General features: G+C 37.1%; 1 protein-coding gene across 5 annotated transcripts in view; it reads right to left on the reverse strand.

Annotated features, from left to right (window-relative positions):
• The window catches only part of CEP70 (centrosomal protein 70), an 82,086-nt gene that overhangs the window by 19,697 nt on the left and 40,236 nt on the right, over positions 1 to 22,153 (reverse strand). For all 5 annotated transcript variants that reach the window (XR_013333317.1, XR_013333316.1, XM_077756676.1 and 2 more), the window contains exons 10-13: positions 15,884 to 15,971; positions 15,708 to 15,796; positions 14,326 to 14,400; positions 8,662 to 8,767 (exon numbers count right to left, since the gene is read on the reverse strand). Coding sequence is in view for 3 of the 5 variants with exons in the window: in XM_077756676.1 (XP_077612802.1) it covers positions 8,662 to 8,767; positions 14,326 to 14,400; positions 15,708 to 15,796; positions 15,884 to 15,971 (358 nt within the window). In the remaining 2 variants the exon portion in view is untranslated. The remainder of the gene's footprint in view (positions 1 to 8,661; positions 8,768 to 14,325; positions 14,401 to 15,707; positions 15,797 to 15,883; positions 15,972 to 22,153) is intronic.

The raw sequence follows: 22,153 nt of genomic DNA on the forward strand, positions 1-22,153 counted from the left end.
AAAAAAAAAAAAAAAAAAAAAAAAAGAAATTCTTTAATAAGACTGACACCTGTAATGCTTTGGAAATACAGCAGTTGCATCAACATAATTAAACATATAAGTTCTAATGAGAACTACAGACGTCATTGAAAAGCTAAAATGCATTTTCAAATGATTTAGACTTGAAAATAGTTATGAATGAAAAAAAATAGTTATGAATGACCTCTTATAATCCACATAGGGAAAAGTAGTCATCAATACATCCTTAGCTAGAATCTCACATTTCTCTAATTCTATCTCCTCATATTTAAGCTAAATCAGATGTTTAAATGGGTCATTTCCTATTGTTTGTTTCATAGCTTCAGTTAAAGTTTAAAGCTAAGAACAGTGAATAATAAAGTCCAACACATTCTACATAGAAATCCTGGAAACATTACGCCAGTTCTGGAACCCCAGACCCAATTCAGAGAACTCATCCTTAAAATGTTCCTCTACAACCACTCTCAGGACCAAAATCTGTACTGATGAAGGCTCTATAGAGAAAAAGAAACAATGTATATGTATATGACTATATCTAAAGAGATTAATTTTAAGGAATTGGCTCACAAACTATGGAAGCTGAGAAGTCCCAATTTCTGCAGTAGGCAAGCAGAAGACCCAGGAGAGTGAAGGAACTACTTCTAGTATGAATGCCCACAGGCTTAAGACCCAGGAAGAGACCATGCTTTAGTTCAAATCTTAAGGCAGGAAAAAACTAATGTCCCAGTTCAAAGGCAGGCAGGCAAGTGGAGCTCCCTCTTATTCAGCCTTTTTGTTTTAGTCCTGTCTTCAAATGACTGATTGAGACCCATTCACATTAGGGAAGGCAATCTGTTTTATCCAGTCTACCAAATCAAATGTTAACCTTATCCACAAACACCCTCACAGACATATTCAGAATAATGTTAAACCAAATATCTGGGCACCCCACAGCCCACTCAAGTTGATACATAAAATGAACTATCATAAATACCCACATAATCATTACCTAGATTCAACAACTGTTAACATTTTTCCATTATTTGCTCACTCTGGTTTTAGCTGAATCATCTGAAGAAAATATAGACATGATAAAATTTTATCCTCAAATACTTAAGTATGCATCTCTTAAAAGTAGGTATATTCTCCTACAAAATCATAACACATTATACATAAGAAATTTAATGGAAATTCCCTAATATCATCAGGGTCAGGAGTGAATTTTAAATATCTTAATATGTATATATGACTATATGCCCTCTGCCAAAAGCTATGAGTTTCACCTTGTATATCATCCAAGGAAAGGAAAAGGAGGCCCAAAATAGAAAGTTTAAAGGAAGAAGAGTAAGGGCGCCTGGGTGGCTCAGTCGATTAAGCATCCAACTCTTAGTTTTGGCTCAGGTCATGATCTCGCAGTTCATGAGTTCAAGCCTCACACTGGGCTCTGTGCTGACAGTGCAGAGCCTGCTTGGGATTCTCTCTCTCCCCTGTCTCTCTGCCTCTATCCAGTTTGAACTCTCTCTCTAAATAAATAAATTAATTTAAAAAAAGAAAGAAAGAAAAGGGAGGAGAGTAAAGCCATTTCCTTATTTACCACCATCAAGCCCATATCATTTAATAAATAAACTTCCAGCTGTATTCATAGACCTTCTGGTAACAAAAGTTCTGATGTTTACTTAAGAGGTTTTTTTTTTTTTTTTCAGTTTAAGAGAGAATATTTCAACTTTCTTCTCTTGCATTTATTTATTTATTTATTTAGAGACCAACAGGGAGAGCAAGAGAAGGGACAGAGACAGAGGGTAAGAATCCCGACTCCACATCATCAGCGCAGAGCCTGAAATGGGGCCTGAACTCACAAGCAGCAAGATCATGACCTAAGCTGAAACTGAGTAGGACACTAACCAACTGAGCCACTCAGTTGGCCTCTCTTGTATTTAAACACATTTTAATGGAGAAATTAATTCCCCTCCATGGAATTATTGACAGCATAGCGTATTCTTATGACTTGGCCACAGTCAGATGACTGGCAGCAAAATGTGTATTAACGATGAGGTAACAGTAAAATAGTAAAATGACTTAAACAATTACCAGAGAGATGAGAATCGGAACAAGAACAAAAATGAAAACAACCCAACTCACAAACAGGTCTTACCTTATTCAGAAACAGTTTGAAGATACTAATAAACTCCTGATAAAAATAAAAACTGTATCTTAAGAGTAATCATTAGACAAATAGAAAAGAATCAAGGTAACAGGTGTCCTAAGTACTAGAAGAGGAAAAAAATAAAGACAAATCTCAAACTAGCAAATGTCAAGAAAAAAAAAAAAAAAGAATGGAACCAGAAACCATGGAAATAGAAAACAAAGATGTCAGGAATTAAAGCAGATATATGAGTAAGGTCTTAATATCTATGAATAGTTTAATTCCTGTTTAAGGACAAAGCCTCTCAAATTGAATCTAAGAAAAAAAATGAAATAAAAGAAGTTCAATTACATGTTGGGTACAAGAGAGTAATAAAAAAAAAATTAGTTTTTAGAAAAGTGCCTGGAAATAAAATCAACACAGATATATGAAGAACCAGCAACAAATAATCAGAAAATGTAATGGAGAAAAGGATGCCATTTTTGATAGGAATAAAAGTTATAAAACATCTAGGAAATAAACCTAACAACAAACATGCAAGAGCTAAATTTAAAACTATATAGGGGCACCTGGATGGCTCAGTCATTTAAGCATCCAACTTCGGCTGAGGTCATGACCTCACGGTCCTTGAGTTTGAGCCCTGTGTTGAGCTCTGTGCTGACAGCTGAGTGCCTGAAGCCAGCTTTAGATTCTCTCTATGCCCCTCCCCCACTCATGCGCGTGTGCGGGTTCTCTCTCTCTCAAAAATCAATAAACGTTAAAAAAATAGTTGTTTAAAAAAATTTTTTTTAAACATGTAAAACTTTATTCAAGGCTATAAAATAAAATTAGAGACCTATTTCTGAGATGATTCAAAACTGTAAAGGTCTCATCTTTCCAAATATTAATCTAAAGAGTTAATTCAATTTCAGTTCATCTCAATAGGATCTATTTTTGAATTTGACAAACAGTTCATCCAGAAGAGTAAATGTGCTAAAAACATAGCAAAGGAAATTTTTAAAAGAACAATGCATAAAATTCTTACCCTAAAAGGTATCAAAATCGATTATAAAATTACAGAAAGTAAAAGATTATGGAAATAGTATAAAAATTAAACAGGCTAAGGAGTCTAGAAACAAACCATGCAAATGAGTGGATATGATAGAGGTTTCATTTCATTGAAATTGAGAAAGAATGATCTATGAGAAACTGCAAACTCAAATCCCTCTAGAAGTAAAGTAAGACCATGACTGGATGAAGCAAGCATGACCAAGGGCTGTGGCTAACTGAAGAGCACATGCCCTTATGTGACACCAGAGAGGCAGAATTATGCTCTGATAACGACTATGTAGGAATTTGTTGTCATATTCTGTAGCTTTTTAAGAGAAGCTAGAAAAAAGAATAAAATATTTTAATTTTTAAAATATTAGTAGTTAATTCAAAGTTTAAAAAACCCTGTTGGGTCCAATTGAGCACAGGCCCAGTTCAATCAGTAAACAGCCCAGCTTGATCACTCACCTATTAAATAAATGGTCTATAAAAATCAGTAAGGTTAGGTCTCTACATCACACTACATAGAAAATTAAAGTTCAGAGGGACTAAATATCTAAATAAAAACAAAACCATATAAGGACCTTAAGAAAATAAATTTATATATAATAATAACAGTCACAACAACAATATCAACAAAAGCAACAACACAAATAAAAAGAGATGAGAACAGGACAGATCAATAACGAGCAAATGAAATGAGTTAGTAGTCAAAAACTCCCCCTCTCTCTAAATAAATAAACAAACATTAAAAAAGAGCAAGAACTACAGGTCAATCTTAAAAATCCTGTCAGCTCTTTACTACCCTGCTTTGAATTAGGCCAAAGTCTTTCAAGGAGTAAGACAAATTCTAAATCAAGCTACCTATAGTGTTTTTAGCCAAGAAGATAGGTCATGGCAAAACAGGATAAGCACACACAAATGCAAATATTCCTTACCACCGGATAACTTATTAAACTGAGATGGAAACCGAGGTTCAAATACAATAATGGTGGAGAACTTTAACATCTCACTTACACCAATGGACAAATCATCTAAATAGAAAATAAATAAGAAAAGAAAAGCTTTGAATGACACACTGGACCAGATGGACTTAACAGATAAATTCAGAACATTGCATCCTAAAACAGCAGATTACACATTCTTTTCAAGTGTACATGAACATTCTCCAGAAGAGATCACATATTAGGTCACAAAACAGGCCCCAAAACACAAAAACACTGAAATCATTCCATGTACCTTTTCTGAACACAACACTATAAAATTAGAAGTCAACCACACACACACAAAAAAAAAGTCTGAAAAGACCAAAATACATGGAGATTAAACAACCTGTACCATAAAGAATAAATTTTTAAAAACTCGAAAACAAATGAAAATGAAACACAATGGTCCAAAACCTTTGGGATGCAGCAAAAGCAATCCTACGAGGGAATTATAAGGGCATACAGGCCTACATGAAGAAGCAAGAAAAATCTCAGACAACCTAACTTTATACCTAAAGGTGGTATAAAAGAACACATGAAGCCTAAAGCCAGCAGAAGGAAGGAAATAATAAAGATTAGAGCAGAAATAAATAGTATAGAAACTAAAAAACAATAGCACAGATCAATGAAACCAGGAGTTGATCCTTTAAAAAGATCAACAAAATTGATAAGCCTCTAGACACAAGTATCAAAAAGAAAAGTGAAAGAACACAAATAAAATCACAAATCAGAGACAGTAATCAACTCTGTCTGTATTTGTAAAAATACAAACAATTTTAAGAGGATATTATAAACAACTATATGCCAAAAAATTAGACAACCTAGAAGAAATGGATAAATTTTTAGAAACATATAAATTACCAAAACTGAAACAGCAAGAAATAGAAAACATGAACAGACCATTAAACCAGCAAATGAAATGAGTTAGTAATAAAAAAAAAATTTCTCTCTAAACAAACTTTAAAGAGAGAGAGAGAGAGAGAGAGAGAGAGAACTACAGGCCAATATTGCTAAGGAACATAGATGCAAAAATTCTCAATAAAATACTAGCATACCAAATCCTACAATACATTTATAAAAAAATCACTGACCACAATTCAGTGGTATTTACTCCTGGGTTTCAAGGTTGTTCAATATTTGCAAATCAACCAACATGATACATAACATAAAGGAAAAGAAAGGATAAGAACTGTATGATCATTTCAACAGATGCAGAAAAAGCATGACAGAGTACAACATCCATGCATGATAAAAACCCTCAACAAAGCAGGTTTACAGGGAACATACCTCAACATGATAAAGCCCACATATGAAAAAAAACACAGTTAATATCATCCTAAATGGGGAAAAACTGAGAGCTTTTCCTCTACGAACAGGAACAAGACAAGAATATCCACTCTTACCAGTTTTATTCAAACATAGTACTGGAAGTCCTAACCACAGCAATCAGACAACAAAAAGAAATAAAAAGCATCCAAATCGGCAAGGATCTACTTGCAGATGGCATGGTACTACACACAGTATATATTCTAAGTATAGAAAACTTGAAAGAATCCACCAAAACTCCTGAAACTGATAAATGAACTCAGCCGAGTCACAGGATACAAAATCAATGTTCAGAAATCTGTTGTATTTGTCTATACCAATAATGAAGCAGCAGAAAGAGAAATTAAGAAAACAATCCCATTTACAATTGCACCAAAACAATAAGGTACCTAGGAATAAACCTAACCAAAGAAATTAAAGATCTTATTCTGAAAACTGTAAAATGCTGATGAAAGACACTGAAGTTGACACAAAGAGATGGAAAGACATTCCATGCTCATTGATTGGAGAAACAAATATTGTTAAAATGTCTGCACCACCCAAAGCAATCTACATATTTAATGCAATCCCTATCAAAATACCAACAGCATTTTTTACAGAGCTAGAAAAAATAATCCTAAAATTTGAAATTTTCTTAAATTCATTTTTGAGAAACAGAGACAGACTGTGAGTAGTGGAGGGAAAGAGAGAGACACACACACAGAATCCAAAGCAGGCCCCAGGCTCTGAGCTGTCAGCACAGAGCCCAATGTGGGGCTGGAACTCACAAACCGTGAAATCATGACCTGAGCCAAAGTCAGACGCTAAACCAACCAAGCCACCAATGCGCCCTGATAATGCTAAAATTTTAATGGAACCACAAAAGACCCCGAATAGCTTTGAAAAGAAAAACAAAACTAGAGGCATCACAATTCTGGACTTCACATTACAAAGCTATAGTAATCAAAACAGGTGCTGGCACAAAATATGCACATAGATCAATGGAACAGAATAAAAAACCCATAAATGAACCGGCAATTATATGGTCAATTAATCTTTGACAAAGCAGAAAAGAATACCCAGTAGGAAAAAGAAGGTTTCTTCAACAAATGGTGTTGGGAAAACTGAATAGCAACATGTAAAAGAACGAAACTGGACCACTTTCTTACACCATACACAAAAATAAATTCAAAATGGATTAAAGAGCTAAATGTGAGGCCTACCACCATGAAATTCTTAGAAGAGAATACAGGCAGTAGCTTCTTTGACATCAGTTGTAGCAACTTCTTTCTAGGTATGTCTCTTGAAGAAAGGAACCAAACAAGAACAAAAATACACTATTGAGACTACATCAAGATAAAAAGCTTCTGCACAGTGAAGGAAACAAATCAACAAACTAAAAGGCAACCTACTGAATGGGAGAAGATATTTCCAAAATGACATATCCAATAAAGGGTTAGTATCCAAAATATATAAAGATAACAACAACCCAATTAAAAAACGAGCAGGATGTGGGGATGATCTGGCTGCGACATCTATCACCCCACTGATCATCAGGGTTGATTCGGCTGATCTGGCTGGCCAACAGTGTCCCCTTCCTCACTCACCACTCCTTGTGCGTCCCTCCTAAAGCTGCACATTCTGTCAATGAGGACAACCTTCTCCTTTAAAGGAGGACCATTCTTCAGTCAAGGGTATAGGAGCAGCTACAGTCCCCTGCTAGAACCTACAAACAAGCTCTCAAGGTCTATTTGTAGGAGAACTTAAGGTCGTCAACCCTAAGTTGACTTTAAGACTCCAGACACGTCTAAATGAGGCACTGCATGTGGCAGTCTGTCTTTCATAAAAAGAAAAAAAAGGAGGGCAGAAGACATGAATAGCAATTTTTCCAAAGACGACATACAGTCTCTCTGTCTCTCAGAAATAAACATTGAAAAAAAATTTTTTAATCTCTCGCTCAGAAATAAAACATTGAAAAAAATTAAAAAAAAAAAAAAAAAAAAAGGAGGGGAGCCTGGGTGGCTCAGTCGGTTGGGCATCCGACTTCGGCTCAGGTCATGATCTCACAGCTCACAGGTTTGAGCCCTGCATCGGCCTCTGTGCTGACAGCTAGCTCAGAGCCTGGAGCCTGCTTTGGATTCTGTGTCTCCCTCTCTCTCTGACCCTCCCCTGCTCATGCTGTCTCTGATTCTCAGAAATAAATAAAATATTGAAAAAAAATTAGAAAAAAACAAAGAAGACATACAGATGATCAACAGACACATGAGAAGAGTCTCACCATAACTCATCATCAGGGAAATGTAAATCAGAACTACAACGAGGTATCACCTCATATCTGTCAGAATGGCTAAAATCAACAACACAAGAATGTGGAGAAAAAAGAACCCTTGTGCACTGTTGGGGTGGTCAAACTGGTACAGCCACTCTGGAAAACAGTGTGGTGTTTTCCTCAAAAAGGTAAAAATAGAACTACCTTACAACCCAGTGATTGTACTAGATATTTACCCAAAGAATACAAAAATACTAATTGAAAGAGATAAATGTACCTTTATGTTTATAGCAGCATTATCTATAATAGCCAAATTATGGAAACAGCCCAAGTGTCCACTGAGTGATGAATGGATAAAGAAGATATGTATATGCACAGTGAAATATTATGCAGCCATAAAAAGGATGAAATCTTACTATTTGCAACAACATAGATGGAGCTAGAGAGTATTTTGCTAATATTTTTGTCTCTCAGAGAGAAACATTTAATATGGGCCCACTCATATGTGGAACTTAAGAAAAAATAAGGGCGCCTGGCTGGTGCAGGTGGTGGAGCACGTGACTTTTGATCTTGGGGTTTTAAGTTCAAGCACCACGTTGGGTAAAGAGATTGCTTAAAAATAAAAAAAATATTCTTTTTTTGATTAAAGAAAAAGAAAACAAATGAGCAAAGGGAAAAAAACTATAGAGAACTGATGGATAACAGAAGGAAGGTGGGGGGGATGGGTGAAATAAGTGATGGGGATTAAGGAATTCACTTGTGATGAGCATGGGGTGTTGTATGGAAGTGACGAATTACCATATTGCACACCTGAAACTAATACTATACTGTATGTTAACTAACTGGAATTTAAATAAAACTAAAAAAAAAAAAAACAAAAACCCCACCAAGGTTCACTACCAGCACCAGTCTCTTTGCCAGCTGTTCAGTACCTGAAAGTATCTCTGGTCAGTTAGGGCCTGTTGCTGGTTGTCTTTGCTGGGTTCATCTTGTTTCTCTGGGTCCTCCACCTTTTTTTGACTGATAACATCCTTTAATCTAAAAGGGAAAAAATAAATCAAAATAATACAAAATGATTTCCTAAACATTAGATTAAGAAAACAAACTGAGCCAGTGATTCAGCTCCCCTCCAACAGCTTTATATCATTTTAAATATACATGTGTATGTGTACACATGCACACATAAATTTTTTTACTTTAATCTTATGAGCCTAGACTACGAAGATGGAAATGAACTTCAGGTCAAAGAAGTGGAGGTTAAACAGTCAGGGAGGGCAAGGGGGGAAGTGCAATTTGCTTCTATCCTAGAGTCTGTGTAATACTGAGGGTCAAGGAGGGAGTCCTGGGTGCAGTCTATCATTTTCAATTTTCTTAGAATAGGACTGGAAGGGCAGTTGCCTATGTACTAGCAAAGCTTTCTCCCTTCCTGAAAACTATAATACTGCCATATTCTAGCTCCTGGTAGCTAAGAAAAAATCACGTAAACAATGCGATGCCTATGTTACACTACTAATCATTCCCTTATTTCCCAATTGCATAGGAGTTCACTGATGTTTTAGAAACCTATGTTGTAGGCAAGTAGGCTGTACTCAGAAACATGCCAGGTTGTTTTGTTGTCTCCAAAGCAGTGAGCAGGGCCTGAAGGCCATAAGGACTCCTAAGAGCAGCTAAAGGATTCTTTACATACTTCACGGACACTCATTCCATGTAGCTAGAAGCAAGAGCTGTATTTTTTTGTGGAATTTGGGAAACCCAGAAAACTACACTTCCAGCTTAAAATATGCTGTGCTGTCTCCTGTTTTCTATAGCCATCTCCTTATGACAGGTTTCTAGGTAGAGATACATTATAGCTTTTAACTGTGTCTGAAGCCTTTCTATGATCTCATGATGGCTTCCATTCTGGAGATGAGGAACAGGTGGAAAAGCGAATGCCAATTTTGTTAAAACTCCTGCTTATTTAGCCACAAAAATACAAAGCACATGTACAAATCAATATGAACCTCTCAGAGCTGTATGTTCCCTGAGTCCTTTTCTCTGCATTCCTAGGATTTTTTATATGATTAAGATGAAAAGAAGGGTGGGTTCCCTTCCATCTATAAACTCCAATGCTACAACTCCAAAGGTTAACTCTTTCTCTAGGAGGGAAGTCCAGCTCCAGGCCAAAATCCTACATGTTATCTTTCAGGCCCAAACCGTAGACAATTACAAAGGCTTTGTCCTGGAAAGCTTCATGGGGGAAAGTTGCCCTCCCAAATCAGACTTGGTTCACAGCCTGGGCACTGCAATCTCTGGAATGAGTTGCTATCAAGAATTCAGACCCCCTGACCCCTCCCTTCCCTTGTGACTCCCAGGCCAGCTGTGCTCACCAGTATTTCTGCATTCCTAGCCCCGGTGCTCACATCCAGAGGCTTTTTAGTGGGATGACCCTGATGAGGTACTTTTCACTTCTCCTTGTGAGGTGGGAGGAGTCTTGACTAATCTACTTTTCTCCACTCTGACTCAGTATTTTCCACTCCCAGGCCTCCCCCTTGGCCCATGAAACAGCAGGAGTCTTTTGTGCAGGGCTCCTAGGCAGTGACATGTTTCCTCTCATCTGTGCAGTATCTCATTCAATGACCCTTGCCTGGTACCTTTCCACTGAGAAAAACCGAACACTAAAAATGGAACATTTTTTGGCTGCTTATTCTATTGCAGCAGTAAGTGAAGAAAGCCTTGGTTGTTAATTTCAGTTTGGTTCACTGTCCAGAGGACCCTGACACCCATCAGCTTAACAGCAGGGTGACAGGATTCTGATTTTGTTTTCTCCTAGCAAAATACAAATACCACTGAAATTAAGTGGAATTAGTGTAATACCTTTAGTTATCTTGTACTGGCAGACCTATTTGATCACTTCTAAAAACCACATTTTATAATCAACCTCTTTGTAATATTAACTCAAACAAGAAAAGTCTATATTTTCCCATGTTAAATAGGTTCATTTGTTATTGAAGATTGGTTAGCTGAAAGGCAGCTATAAATCTAAAAAAAAATTAATTCTCTCAGGTTCTAAAAGGGGAGAAAGACTTTCCCCTTTTCTCATAGCATTTCCTTTGGAAAACTTGTAGTTGTAATTCCTTTCTTTAAGAAGTATATAAATCTTTTTAACATTTAAATAAGCCTCTTGCCAAGTCTACATCCTAGGAATGTCCTTCTTTCTTGGGAGCCTTAGAACCAACTCTTAGACATCAGGTGCCTTGTCCCCCTGGGTCTGCCTAGGCTCCTGCCTCTAGGTTGTTAACTTTCTGCTTATCAAAAACCATAGAAAGTTTTATTTTTCCTTAGGATAAAGACAATTCACATGTACATAATGGACTGTATATGCATAGCTATATAAAAGAGTGAGATTTCTTTCTGTCTTTGTAATCTTTTTAGCAGACTGCCTATAATGCACATCACAGTCTAGTTAGATGTTTATTCAGTGATAACACTGTTCCCTTTTGTTCTAAATATGTGGAGAGAATTAACCAGGCTGACAGGGTATTTTAATTATTTGCCCCACATTTGTAGTTCTTTGAAAAAATATTCTACCTCTACCACTGCAGAAAATAAAAATTTAAAAAGCTTTATATTAAAAAATGTTTTTCATCAGGTGTGTTCTTGGTTCTAATTAAGATGATGGTTAAGAGTCAGAATGATGGGGTACAGATGTAATTTCTTTTTAAGTTCTTCCATATACCACCCATGTGATATAGACAAGCTATCTAACATTCCTAATTCCCTGTTTTCACATCTAGATTCTCTGAAAGTTCCCAACTTAATAAAAATTATTAACTTTCAAATTCCAGATTTAAATTTCTAAAGCACAAATAATTTCTACAAAATCCAACAGAAAAATATAGCAGGGATTGGTTTTAAATCATAATTTTAAAGGCTAATAATGAAAAGTCAGAGGCTCCTGGGTGGCTCAGTCAGTTAAGCATCTTGACTCTTGATTTCAGCTCAGGTCATGATCTCACAGTTCATGAGATTGAGCCCCATGTTGGGGCTCTGACAGCATGGAGCCTGCTTGGATTCTCTCTCTCCTCCTCCTCTCTCTCTGCTCCACCCTGCACTCGCTCACGCCCTCTCTCTCAAAATAAATAAACACTTAAAAAAATTTTTTTAAATAGTGAAAGGTAAGTCTAAAGATGAGAACTCAAATGAACAACAAAAATATATACACTCAATTCTCATTATTCATGATAGTTATATTCTATAAAGTTACTACAAACACCGCATAAGCAAAGATTGAACCACTGTTCCTAGGGTTAATAGAGTTAGGTTCCTACATACACGTGGGAACATTTTCCTCAACTGATCAATGTATAAGCTTATTTTATGTGTGTTAATGTTTAAAGATAGCTTATTTAATACGGTTGATTCATTAACACTGAAATGATAGCTAAAAGCAGGAGAACTCAGGCCTACTAAGTGAAATTTACCTAGCACATGTATTTTCTCTGTAAGCCACATCACAGCCTTCTTCCCACCCAGGAGAGAGACCAGACAGCACTTTAACACTATGCTTGGTGGCCCATCTTGGAGAAATTACCAACAAAAAGCAGAAAAAATGCAAAAAACAAAACAAAAAAGTGGCAATATGACAACACACAAAGAATGCTTGTTTACAGTTATGAGAGCTAAAACAAGAGAACAGAGCATCACCTGTTCAACAGCTGGAAATGTGTGTTGAGCATGTCCACACATGATCATAAAAGTGCCACTACTATTGATTTAGGGATTAAAGATAAATTTTAGCAGGTAGGAAAATTCACAAATATGAACTCTGAATAATGAGAACTGACTACCTATCTCTTTGTATATATAAGTACATGATTGTGTGTATCTTCACTCACATACTTGTCTTAAAGTGAATAAAATTCCTTCAAAGGGGATTAAGATATGCCACTCCAAAATAGGTTACTTTGACACAGAGCATGTTTTAAGCTAGAGGAATTTGAGACATAGCAGCTGCCAGAAGGGTTCTCTGACCTCCTCCTCCTCTCCTGAAGCAGATCATAAGAGCCTCATGTACTAGGTGCCTTCCCTATACCTAGAGGAAAGAACCATCTTCATCTCTGAAGACAGAGGGATTCCAAGAAAGAATCCGAGTTTTCACCAGTGACTTGGTTCACGATCTTTTGTCCTATCACGTTTTTCCACAATTTTCCACTTTATTAAATCTAGTAAAAAAGAAAAAAAAGGTCAGCTTAAACTGTTTCTTCAGGCCTTCACTTGCTTACGAAGACTTTCGTAGAGTCACATATAACGTCTATCTACACCTCCTCTTTTTATTGCCCTACATCCTCCTTTTCCAAGTTGCTTCTCCACCAGCTTCCCTATCTCACTGAGGCACCAACTAGTTGTTGGCCTAAAACTGAGGAGTTGTAATTTTGCCCTCTCAGCTGCCTATATCCAATCCATCTCTAAGTCTTATCAGTCTTATCATCCTTCTCCCCTCAGGTAATCTCCATGAGGAAAGAGATCTTTGCTATTTGGCTTATCACTGCAACTCCAGTACCCAGAATACCAAGCACATGGTATGAAGTACTAAAGGTACCCAAAATATTAAGCAACAGTAGGAAGGGAAAAATATTAATTGAACTAATGGATGCAGCATGTCCAAACCTTCCACTTCTCTTTTTCAGTTTTCCTTCTGTACTATCTTAATGTAACTCAGTATGTCAATTCCTGCATATCCAGCATATTTGCCTCTCTTTGTGGCATGTGTTGCCATAGGAAGGAAGAAACACAGCTGTCAATGAAAATGGAACCAACTTATGCTAATACAACTGATTTAATACATCTAATGCATATATTAACTCATATAGTTTTCAAAATATTCCCAGCACTCCCCACACTACCTCAAGTTCCATTCCCTTGAATCAAAGAGTACACCTAGATAACCTTCAGAAAGCACTACTACTATTTGAGGACCAGCTTTTTCAAACAGCTCTGAGGCCTTGCTTTTCAAAGTCAAGAAAAGTACCAGTAAGTGATGGATATGAATGGCTCACTGCACGCCTCCTCCTACTTTTAAAGTATGATGAGGCCGTGTATTATTCAGGTAATGACTAGTGCCAACAAGAACTGGAGGCTTTTTATCTCTAATTTCAATGATTCCCTTGCAATTCCTCTATGACTTTCAAAGACAATTTTCTAGTTAAAATCTTTGCCCTTATTATGTCAGGCAAATAAATGCCTTTTTTTTTTTTGGTTCTTATTTAAGATAAATATATAGCCAAATCCAGTACGGTAGAAACTGTTTTTAAACTGTGGAACCAGAAATATCCTTTTGAGAAACTACACCTTAGTAGGAAGGTAATTTTTTTTTTTTTAAAGTAGGCTCCACACCCAACATGGGGCTTGAACTCACAACCCTGGGAACAAGAAACATGCTCTGATGACTGAGTCAGCCAGCCTCCCTCAAAAATATACTTCTATGTCATTTCCCCCCATCAGTCTAGTAATTTCAAGCTAAGGTCACTCTGAGGTAAGCATGAAGTAAACTTATATGTAATAAAAAGAGTAAAATACAAAACCATAACGAATCTGTAACTTCAGTACAATATAATTACTTGATGTTTTTCTTAAGGGCTTTCTCCAGTTTCTTCACCTGCTGTTTATAAAGTCTTAATTCATGCTGTGTGGGCCTGTAGAAAGTAAATCACATTGAATGCATTTAATTTATTGAGTAAAACTATAAAGGCATTTAATAAGTAAGATATACCATGTTACAGGTCACAAATATGCTTATTAAAATTCTTTTTTTAAAAATTTTCTTTATTTCTGAGAGAGAGAGACAGAGAGAGACAGAGAGACAGACACAGCAGGGGTAGGTTGGGGAAAGAGGGAGATACAGAATCTAAAACAGGCTCCAGGCTCTGAGCTAGCTGTCAGCATAGAGCCTGACACGGGGCTCGAACCCACGAACAGTGAGATCATGATCTGAGCCGAAGTCGGACGCTTAACCAACTGAGTCACCCAGGCGACCTTAAAATTCTTAAAATATTCCACTGAATTTCTTCTTCTGTGTATTCCCTGTTCAAAACTTTTTACCCATTTTTTGTTGTTATTCATCTATTACTTGTTTTTAGAGTGAAATATTTCAAATATACAGACAAGAAGAGAGAACAGTAAAACAAATAATGGTGTCCCACCACTTGGCTTTACCAAAGTTAAATATTAACATTTGTTTCAAATTGTCTTTTAATTAAAACATTATACATATACTTAAGGTTCCATATGTGTCCCTTGTTAGGTAACCACTACCCCAAATCCAATGTTCAGTATTCCCATGCATGGTTTAAAATTTTTACTACACAAATTTATATATTATTATGTGGCAGATTTTTAAAACTTTACCTAAATGGTTCCTACTGCAGGTATCAGTTCCCTCTCCATCTAAGTATAATCTTTATGAGAAGAAGTTACTTATTTTGGTCATTACACCAGAGTTTAGGACAGTGTCTAATTTACAAAAAGTATTCAACTAACTCCTGTTAAATGAAAAAAGTCCTGACAATGTTCATGTCTTATTATTCACGGTGAACATACAGAGCATCATCCTCTGGTGGTAGCATGCTGCATACAAAGAGGCCTGGTTGTACACATTTACAGTCAGTCTTTAGTTCTCTCCCCTTTCACAACACAGGGATGAGATAAGACATTCCGAAGTAATTTGGGGAATGGGAAACCTGCTGATATAAATCTGCATCTACTCTGCGTTCCTACCCACTTTTATCTTCCTCAGTGTGGGCTCCTATATTCTCACTTCCCTTGCCTACCTATGTGTTCTTGTTCCTTCTGCCATATGAGATACGAGTCTAAAATGAGTGAAAGCATGGTTTCTAGGATTAGTTTTACAGTAAAGGAGCTACAGAGATTTATTTAACACCCCAAATTCCAGGATGTATTTACTTTCCAAAAGTGAAATATAAATGACTTAAGTTTCTCTCACCTGGTTTCCAAATCTTTTTGGAGATTCAGCTTTTCACTTAAAAGTATATCAATCTTGAATTTCGATTCCTTAAGTTGATTCTGTAATGACTTCAACACATTTCACAGAAAAATAGTTTACTTTCCTAGATTATTTTACTTCATAAAAAAGAACTTATACCCATGTAGTCCTCATACCATTAGAAGGCCTTTATAAGTCAGTGAGGCATCCAAACTTCTGTAGTCTTTTTCTTCGTCTGACAGACTTTCATCTTCCTTACATTGCCTGTAAAAAGACGTATGGTGTGTACTTCTTATGAAAAATGTACCTTCAATGAAGAAAACATAGCTAACAAAAATCAGTAAAGGTTTGATAACCTAAACACCAATTAAAATTGAAGCCAAATTTCCTACTTGTTCTCAGAGAATATGAACATACTATCCAGTATTACAGTACATATCTGTTCACTATCACCTTAATTAGAATGTAAGATCCCTGTGGACCAGAACTTTGTTTATTTCACCATTGTATCTCACTGTCTAGAAGAGTACGGGGCATAAGAGGCGGTGAAAAAGATACTTTTGAGTGAATAAAAGAACCAAAGCATACTGTTTTTTCTTCTAGTACTTTTAGGTCACCAAAAAACTATACAGAAAAAAAAAATGCAGAGTATGAGTGGACAAGGCAACAGATTTGATAGTTGCAATTTAAGTCTTGGTACCATTAACCCATTGGCATTTGAGCACATCAATCTCAGAATTTGTCTTCTGCCAGAGAAGTATCTGTGACATTTACCTCACAGGACTGGTGTTAAAAGTAAATAAAAGACACAAAAGCACTCATTTCCAGGAAATATGAAGTGAATTTCAAAGTCACTTGCTTCCATTATCTGAGACCATTTTTTAAAATTTCTATCTCAAGAGAAAGATGAAATTAAACAAAGGGGTTTCCCCTAACTACTAATTCACTATAGAACCATTTTCCCTGGAGTAATTTTTCAAATGTCTCTGACATCTCAGAAGAAAATCTGAGCCTAGTGGTTTTATTCCTGTGTTACTTTCCTTGGCTCTTTAATAATGTCCACCAAGTCAGAGAAATACGAATAATTAGCAATTTATGTCATGTAATCTATATTATATGATTAACATCGAGCATAGAAAAGTTACATAACTGTACACCTTATTTTAGTATGTACTTTTCTTCTTTTTCCAGAGATTAGGGCGTGTTTGCAGTTTTCTAAGACTTCCAACTGATTAACTCTTATATTGACATTTCTGCTGCCTTGATCGTCGCTTGCCTTCCTTTCTGAGTTTGCTCATGTATGGAGACAGAAAGTAACAGTCCACAGTATTCAGAAACTCCCTTCGAAGTCCCTCTGGAAGTCTTTGCAAACCTGTGCCCTGAACTAGACCCCCCAAATAGTGTGTCATAGGTGCACAGTGCAGAAGGGTTATAGGTGTGACAGGATATTCATCCCCTGCAGGCTTCAGGACAAGTAGGGAGGGCTTGAGGTGCGCTTCCCACTGCAGCTCTGGGTGGGCTCTGGGTGGGGCCCCGTGTGACATACCAACAGCACTTGTCTTTCGCAATGAGAAAAACTGGTAACACTGCCCTTAACAGGTGTTAAACAAGGGCTTTTGGTTCTACAAGTGGCCCGCTCCGTCTGTCTTCTCCCCTTGCTCTCCCTCCCCTAGCGCTATAGGTATGTACCTCCTGGGCTTCCTGTTTATCCCACGTAGGCCTCCAAACCGTAGCCTGTTTTCCCTCATTTTCTCCCCTCTTTCACCTCCTTCATCTCTCAACTCTTTCATCTTCTTTTCGTCAGTAACATCATACTTGTCAATTATATCCTCCTTTTACAATACTCCTGCTCCTTCAGGTGATAACAATACCCTGTTTATAATACCCTATTTACAGATATCAAAGTCCACCTTGAAGTTGCTACAACCTCACTAGCAGTACTAGTACTCCTCACTGAGTACTCGCTCAGAAAGGAGACTATTGTTTTTGGTTTTGCTTTTTAATTTTAGAGTGTGTAAGTAGGGAAAGAGGCAGAGAAAAAGAGAGAGTCTTTTCTTTTTTGAGAGAGAGAGTGTATAAGTGAGTGAGGGGCAGATAGAGAGACAGGGAAGGGGGGGTAGAAGGGAGATGGGGGAGGAGAAAGAGACAGAGACAGAGAGAAACAGGGCTCACCCAGGGCTCATGTTTTACCCAAAGCAGGCTTGAACTCAAGAACTGTGAGATCATGACCTGAGCTGAAGTCAGATGCTTAATGACTGAGCCACCCAGGCGCCCAGAAAGGAGACTACTGGTTTATAAAGTCAAAGAACCCTGAAAAACACTCTTCTTTGGAGACTCATCACTGCAAAGTTGAAATGACTTCTAATTTTTTTATCCGTAAGACGATTATTTATAATGTAGTTCCCATTCTCTTCCTAGCTCCTTCTCCCTTAATGAGAGACATTCAATCCAAATATCTGGCCTGAGCAAGGTATTTTTTATAGGCCAAATTACCTCACTTCAGCGAGGCCAGTGATGACAGGATTGCTAAGTGAAAAAGTAATTCCTTTTCCCCAAACTTCTCATTCCTCAACCTTGGATTTTTACTACAACTTCATGACAATCAAATTCAACACTCCTCCCCACAATGGTTTCCATCCTTTTATCATTTTTGGTCAGACAACCCCAGTTTTCACACTTCAGAGGCAACTTCTTATACCATATTCCACATGGAGATTTCAAATGACAGCTGTAATTACTAAAAATCCCAAACTCTATCATCTATCTAGTCAGCAGTTAGCAGTTAGCCTGTGGGCTACATGCAGCCTGTGATTTTCAGAATTAAAGTGTTACAGAACACAGCCATACCAATTCATTTACATATAATTGCAGCTGGCCTTCTGCTACAACAGCAGAGTTGAATAGCTGTGAAAGACGACAGAGCCTAAAATACCTAGCATATTTACTGTCTGGCGCGTTACAGAAAAGTTTGCCAATGCTCGACTCTAGAATTTACTAAAGACATAGTTCAAAGGTTGCAAATGATATTCAGTTTGGACCATTTTTTGTTATGTTTTTATTTTTTTTTTATTTTTTTGAGTACAGTTACACCATGTGTCGTAAGGATAGTGACTCAACTTCTCTGTATGTTCTCTATCCTCACAAGTGGACCTACCATCCATCACCATAGGTTATTATAGTATCACTGACTATATTCCCTATGCTTTCCCTATTTTTCACATGACTTATTGATTCCATAACTGGAAGCCTTTATCTTCCACTCCCCTTTACCCATTCTGGCCACCCTTCCACTCCCCTTCCCTCTGGCAACATCAGTTTGTTCTCTATGGACCATATAATATTTCCTTAAATCACTAAGTTAATTGTGAACATTAAAAATCTTATTTATGGGGTGCCTGGGTAGTTCAGTCGGGTTAGTGTTTGCCTTCAGCTCAGATCGTGACCTCATGGTCCATGGGTTCGAGCCCCATGTCACTCTATGCTGATAGCTCAGAGCCTGCAGCCTGTTTCAGATTCTGTGTATCCCTCTCTCTCTGCCCCTCCCTCGTTCACACTCTTTCTCTCTCAAAAACAAATGTTAAAAAATTTTTTAATGAAAAGGATCTTATTTATAAATATAATCTTCTAATTTTTCTCAAAAAAGAAAAAAACCCCAGCAAATCCAGCCACACTGCGCTCACATTCTTAAAAGGCATCAAATGGCTAGAGTGTGTAGTAATGGCCCCCTTTAGAAGGATAGTACATAGCTGTCCAATATGCCACAGTCCTCACCTAACCTGCTTCGCTCAATTTCATTATTTTCTTGACTATGTGAGCTTAAGTTCGCAACCTCTCAAGCCATTCAATTCTTCACTTTCCTTCCCTTTACTCTTACATACTATGAGTGTTCATTTTAGTGTCAGGTTGGTTAGGCCTTGGTGCCCAGCTGTTTAGTCCAACACCAGTCTAGATTATAGTATAAGGTGTTTTTAGATGTGACTAACATTTAAATCAACATACTTTAAGAAGAACCTTTTAAAATGTGGGAGGGCCTCATGCAACTAAACGGCTTAAGAACAAAGCCTAAGACCTGCAAGAAGGAATTCTTTCCTGGGTCTCTAGCCTGCTGGCCTACCTCAAAATCACATGAACCAATTCCTTTATTTATTATTTTTTTAATTTAAATCCAAGTTAGTATAGTATAATAATGATTTCAGAATAGAATTCAGTGATTCACCACTTACATATAGCACTCAGTGCTATTCCTAACAAGTGCCCGACTTAANTATGGTCTGTCTCTCTCTCCGTTTTTTTCTTATTTTTGCTTCCCTTCCCCTATGTTCATCTTTTTCTTAAATTCCACATGTGAGTGAAATCATATGATATTTGTGTTTCTCTGAGTGACTTATTTCGCTTAGCATAACATATTTTAGTTCCATCCATGATGTTGCAAATGGTAAGATTTCCTTCTTTTTGGTTGCTGAGTAATATTCCTGTGTATGTGTGTGTGTGTGTGTGTGTGTGTGAGAGAGAGAGAGAGAGAGAGAGAGAATACATTCACACATATACATACATATATATACACACACACACATATATAATATATATATATACACACACACAATATAAAACACATCCTTATTCATTCATCCATATCATCCATTTGGGCTCTTTCTACATTTTCTCTATTCTTGATAGTGCTACTATAAACACTGGGGTCCACGTGCCCCTTCAAATAGACAGTTTTGTATCCTTTGGATAAATACTTGGAAGTGCAATTGCTGGATTGTAAGGTAGTTCTATTTTAATTTTTTGAGGAACATACACACTGTTTTCCAGTATGGCAGTACTGGTTTGCATTCCCATTAGCAGTACAAAAGTGTTCTTCTTTCTCCATATCCTAGTCAACATCTGTTGTTGGCTGAGTTGTTAATTTCAGCCATTCTAATGGATGTGAGGTGGTATCTCATTGTGTATTTTCCTGATGATGAATGATGTTGAGCAGTTTTTCATGTGTCTGTTAGCCATCTGGATTTCTTTGGACAGGTGTCTATTCATATCTTTTGCCCATTCCTTCACTGGATTATTTGGTTTGCGCATGTTGATTTGGTAAGTTTTTTTTTTATAGATTTTTAATACTAACCCTTTATCTGGTGTGTCATTTGCAAATATCTTCTCCCATTCTGTCGGTTGCCTTTTAGTTTTATTGTTTCCTTTGCTGTGCAGAAGCTTTTTATCTTGAAGAGATCCCAATAGTTTATTTTTGCTTTTGCTTCCCTTGCCTTGGGAGACATGTCAAGTGAGAAGTTGTTGCAGCCCAGGTCAAAGAGGTTGTTGCCTGCCTATTTTCTCTGTTTTCTCCTCTAGGAGTTTGATGGCTTCATGTCTTACAGTTAGGTCTTTCATCTTTTGAGTTTATTTTTGTGTATGATGTATGAAAGTGGTCCAGGTCCATTCTTGCATATCACTGTCCAGCTTTTCCAACACATTTGCTGAACAGACTGTCTTTTTTCATATTGGATATATTTTTTGGTTTATTTTTGAAAGAGAGAGCGAGAGAGAGAAAGTTCACAAGCAGGGAAGGGGTAGAGAGAGAGGGAAACACATAATCTCAAGCAGGCTCCAGGCTCTTGAGCTGTCAGCACAGAGCCCAACATGGGGCTCAAACCTCAAACCATGAGATCATGACCTGAGCCAAAGTCAGACACTTAACCAACTGAGCCACCCAGGTGCTACTCCATTGGATATTCTTTGTTTCATCAAAAATTAGTTGGCCATACATTTGTGGGTTCATTCCTGTGCTCTCTATTCTGTTCCATTGATCTATGTGTCTGTTTTGTGCCAGTACCATACTGTCTTGATGATTACAGCTTTGTAATATAGCTTGAAGTCCAGTATTATGATGTCTTCAGCTTTGGTTTTTTCTTCAACATTACTTTGGTTATTCGGGATCTTTTGTGGTTCCATACAATTTTTAGGATTGTCTGTTCTAGCTCAGTGAAGAATGCTGGTTCTATTTTGATAGGGATTGCAGTAAATTTGAGATTGCTTTGGGTAGTATCGACATATTTGGTCTTCCAATCCAGAAGCATGGAATGTTTTCCCATTTCTTTTTGTCTTCTTCGATTTCTTTCATAAGCTTTCTACAGTATTCAGCATATAGATTTTTTACCTCTTTGGTTAGGTTTATTTCTAGGCATTTTATAGTTTTGGTGCAACTATAAATGGGATCAATTCCTTAATTTCTCTTTCTGCTGCTTCATTATTGGTGTATAGAAATGCAACTGATTTCTGTGCATCAATTTTATATCCTGTGACTTCGCTGAATTCGTGGATCAGTTCTAGCAGTTTTTTGGTGGAGTTTTTTGCGTTTTCCACATAGAGTATCATGTTGTCTGCCAAGAGTGAAAATTTGCTGTCCTCCTTGTCAATTTAGATGCCTTTTCTTTTTGTGTCTGATTGGTGAG

Source organism: Crocuta crocuta, unplaced genomic scaffold, assembly GCF_008692635.1.
Source record: "Crocuta crocuta isolate KB4526 unplaced genomic scaffold, BGI_CrCroc_1.0 scaffold337, whole genome shotgun sequence".
Lineage (NCBI taxonomy): Eukaryota > Metazoa > Chordata > Mammalia > Carnivora > Hyaenidae > Crocuta > Crocuta crocuta.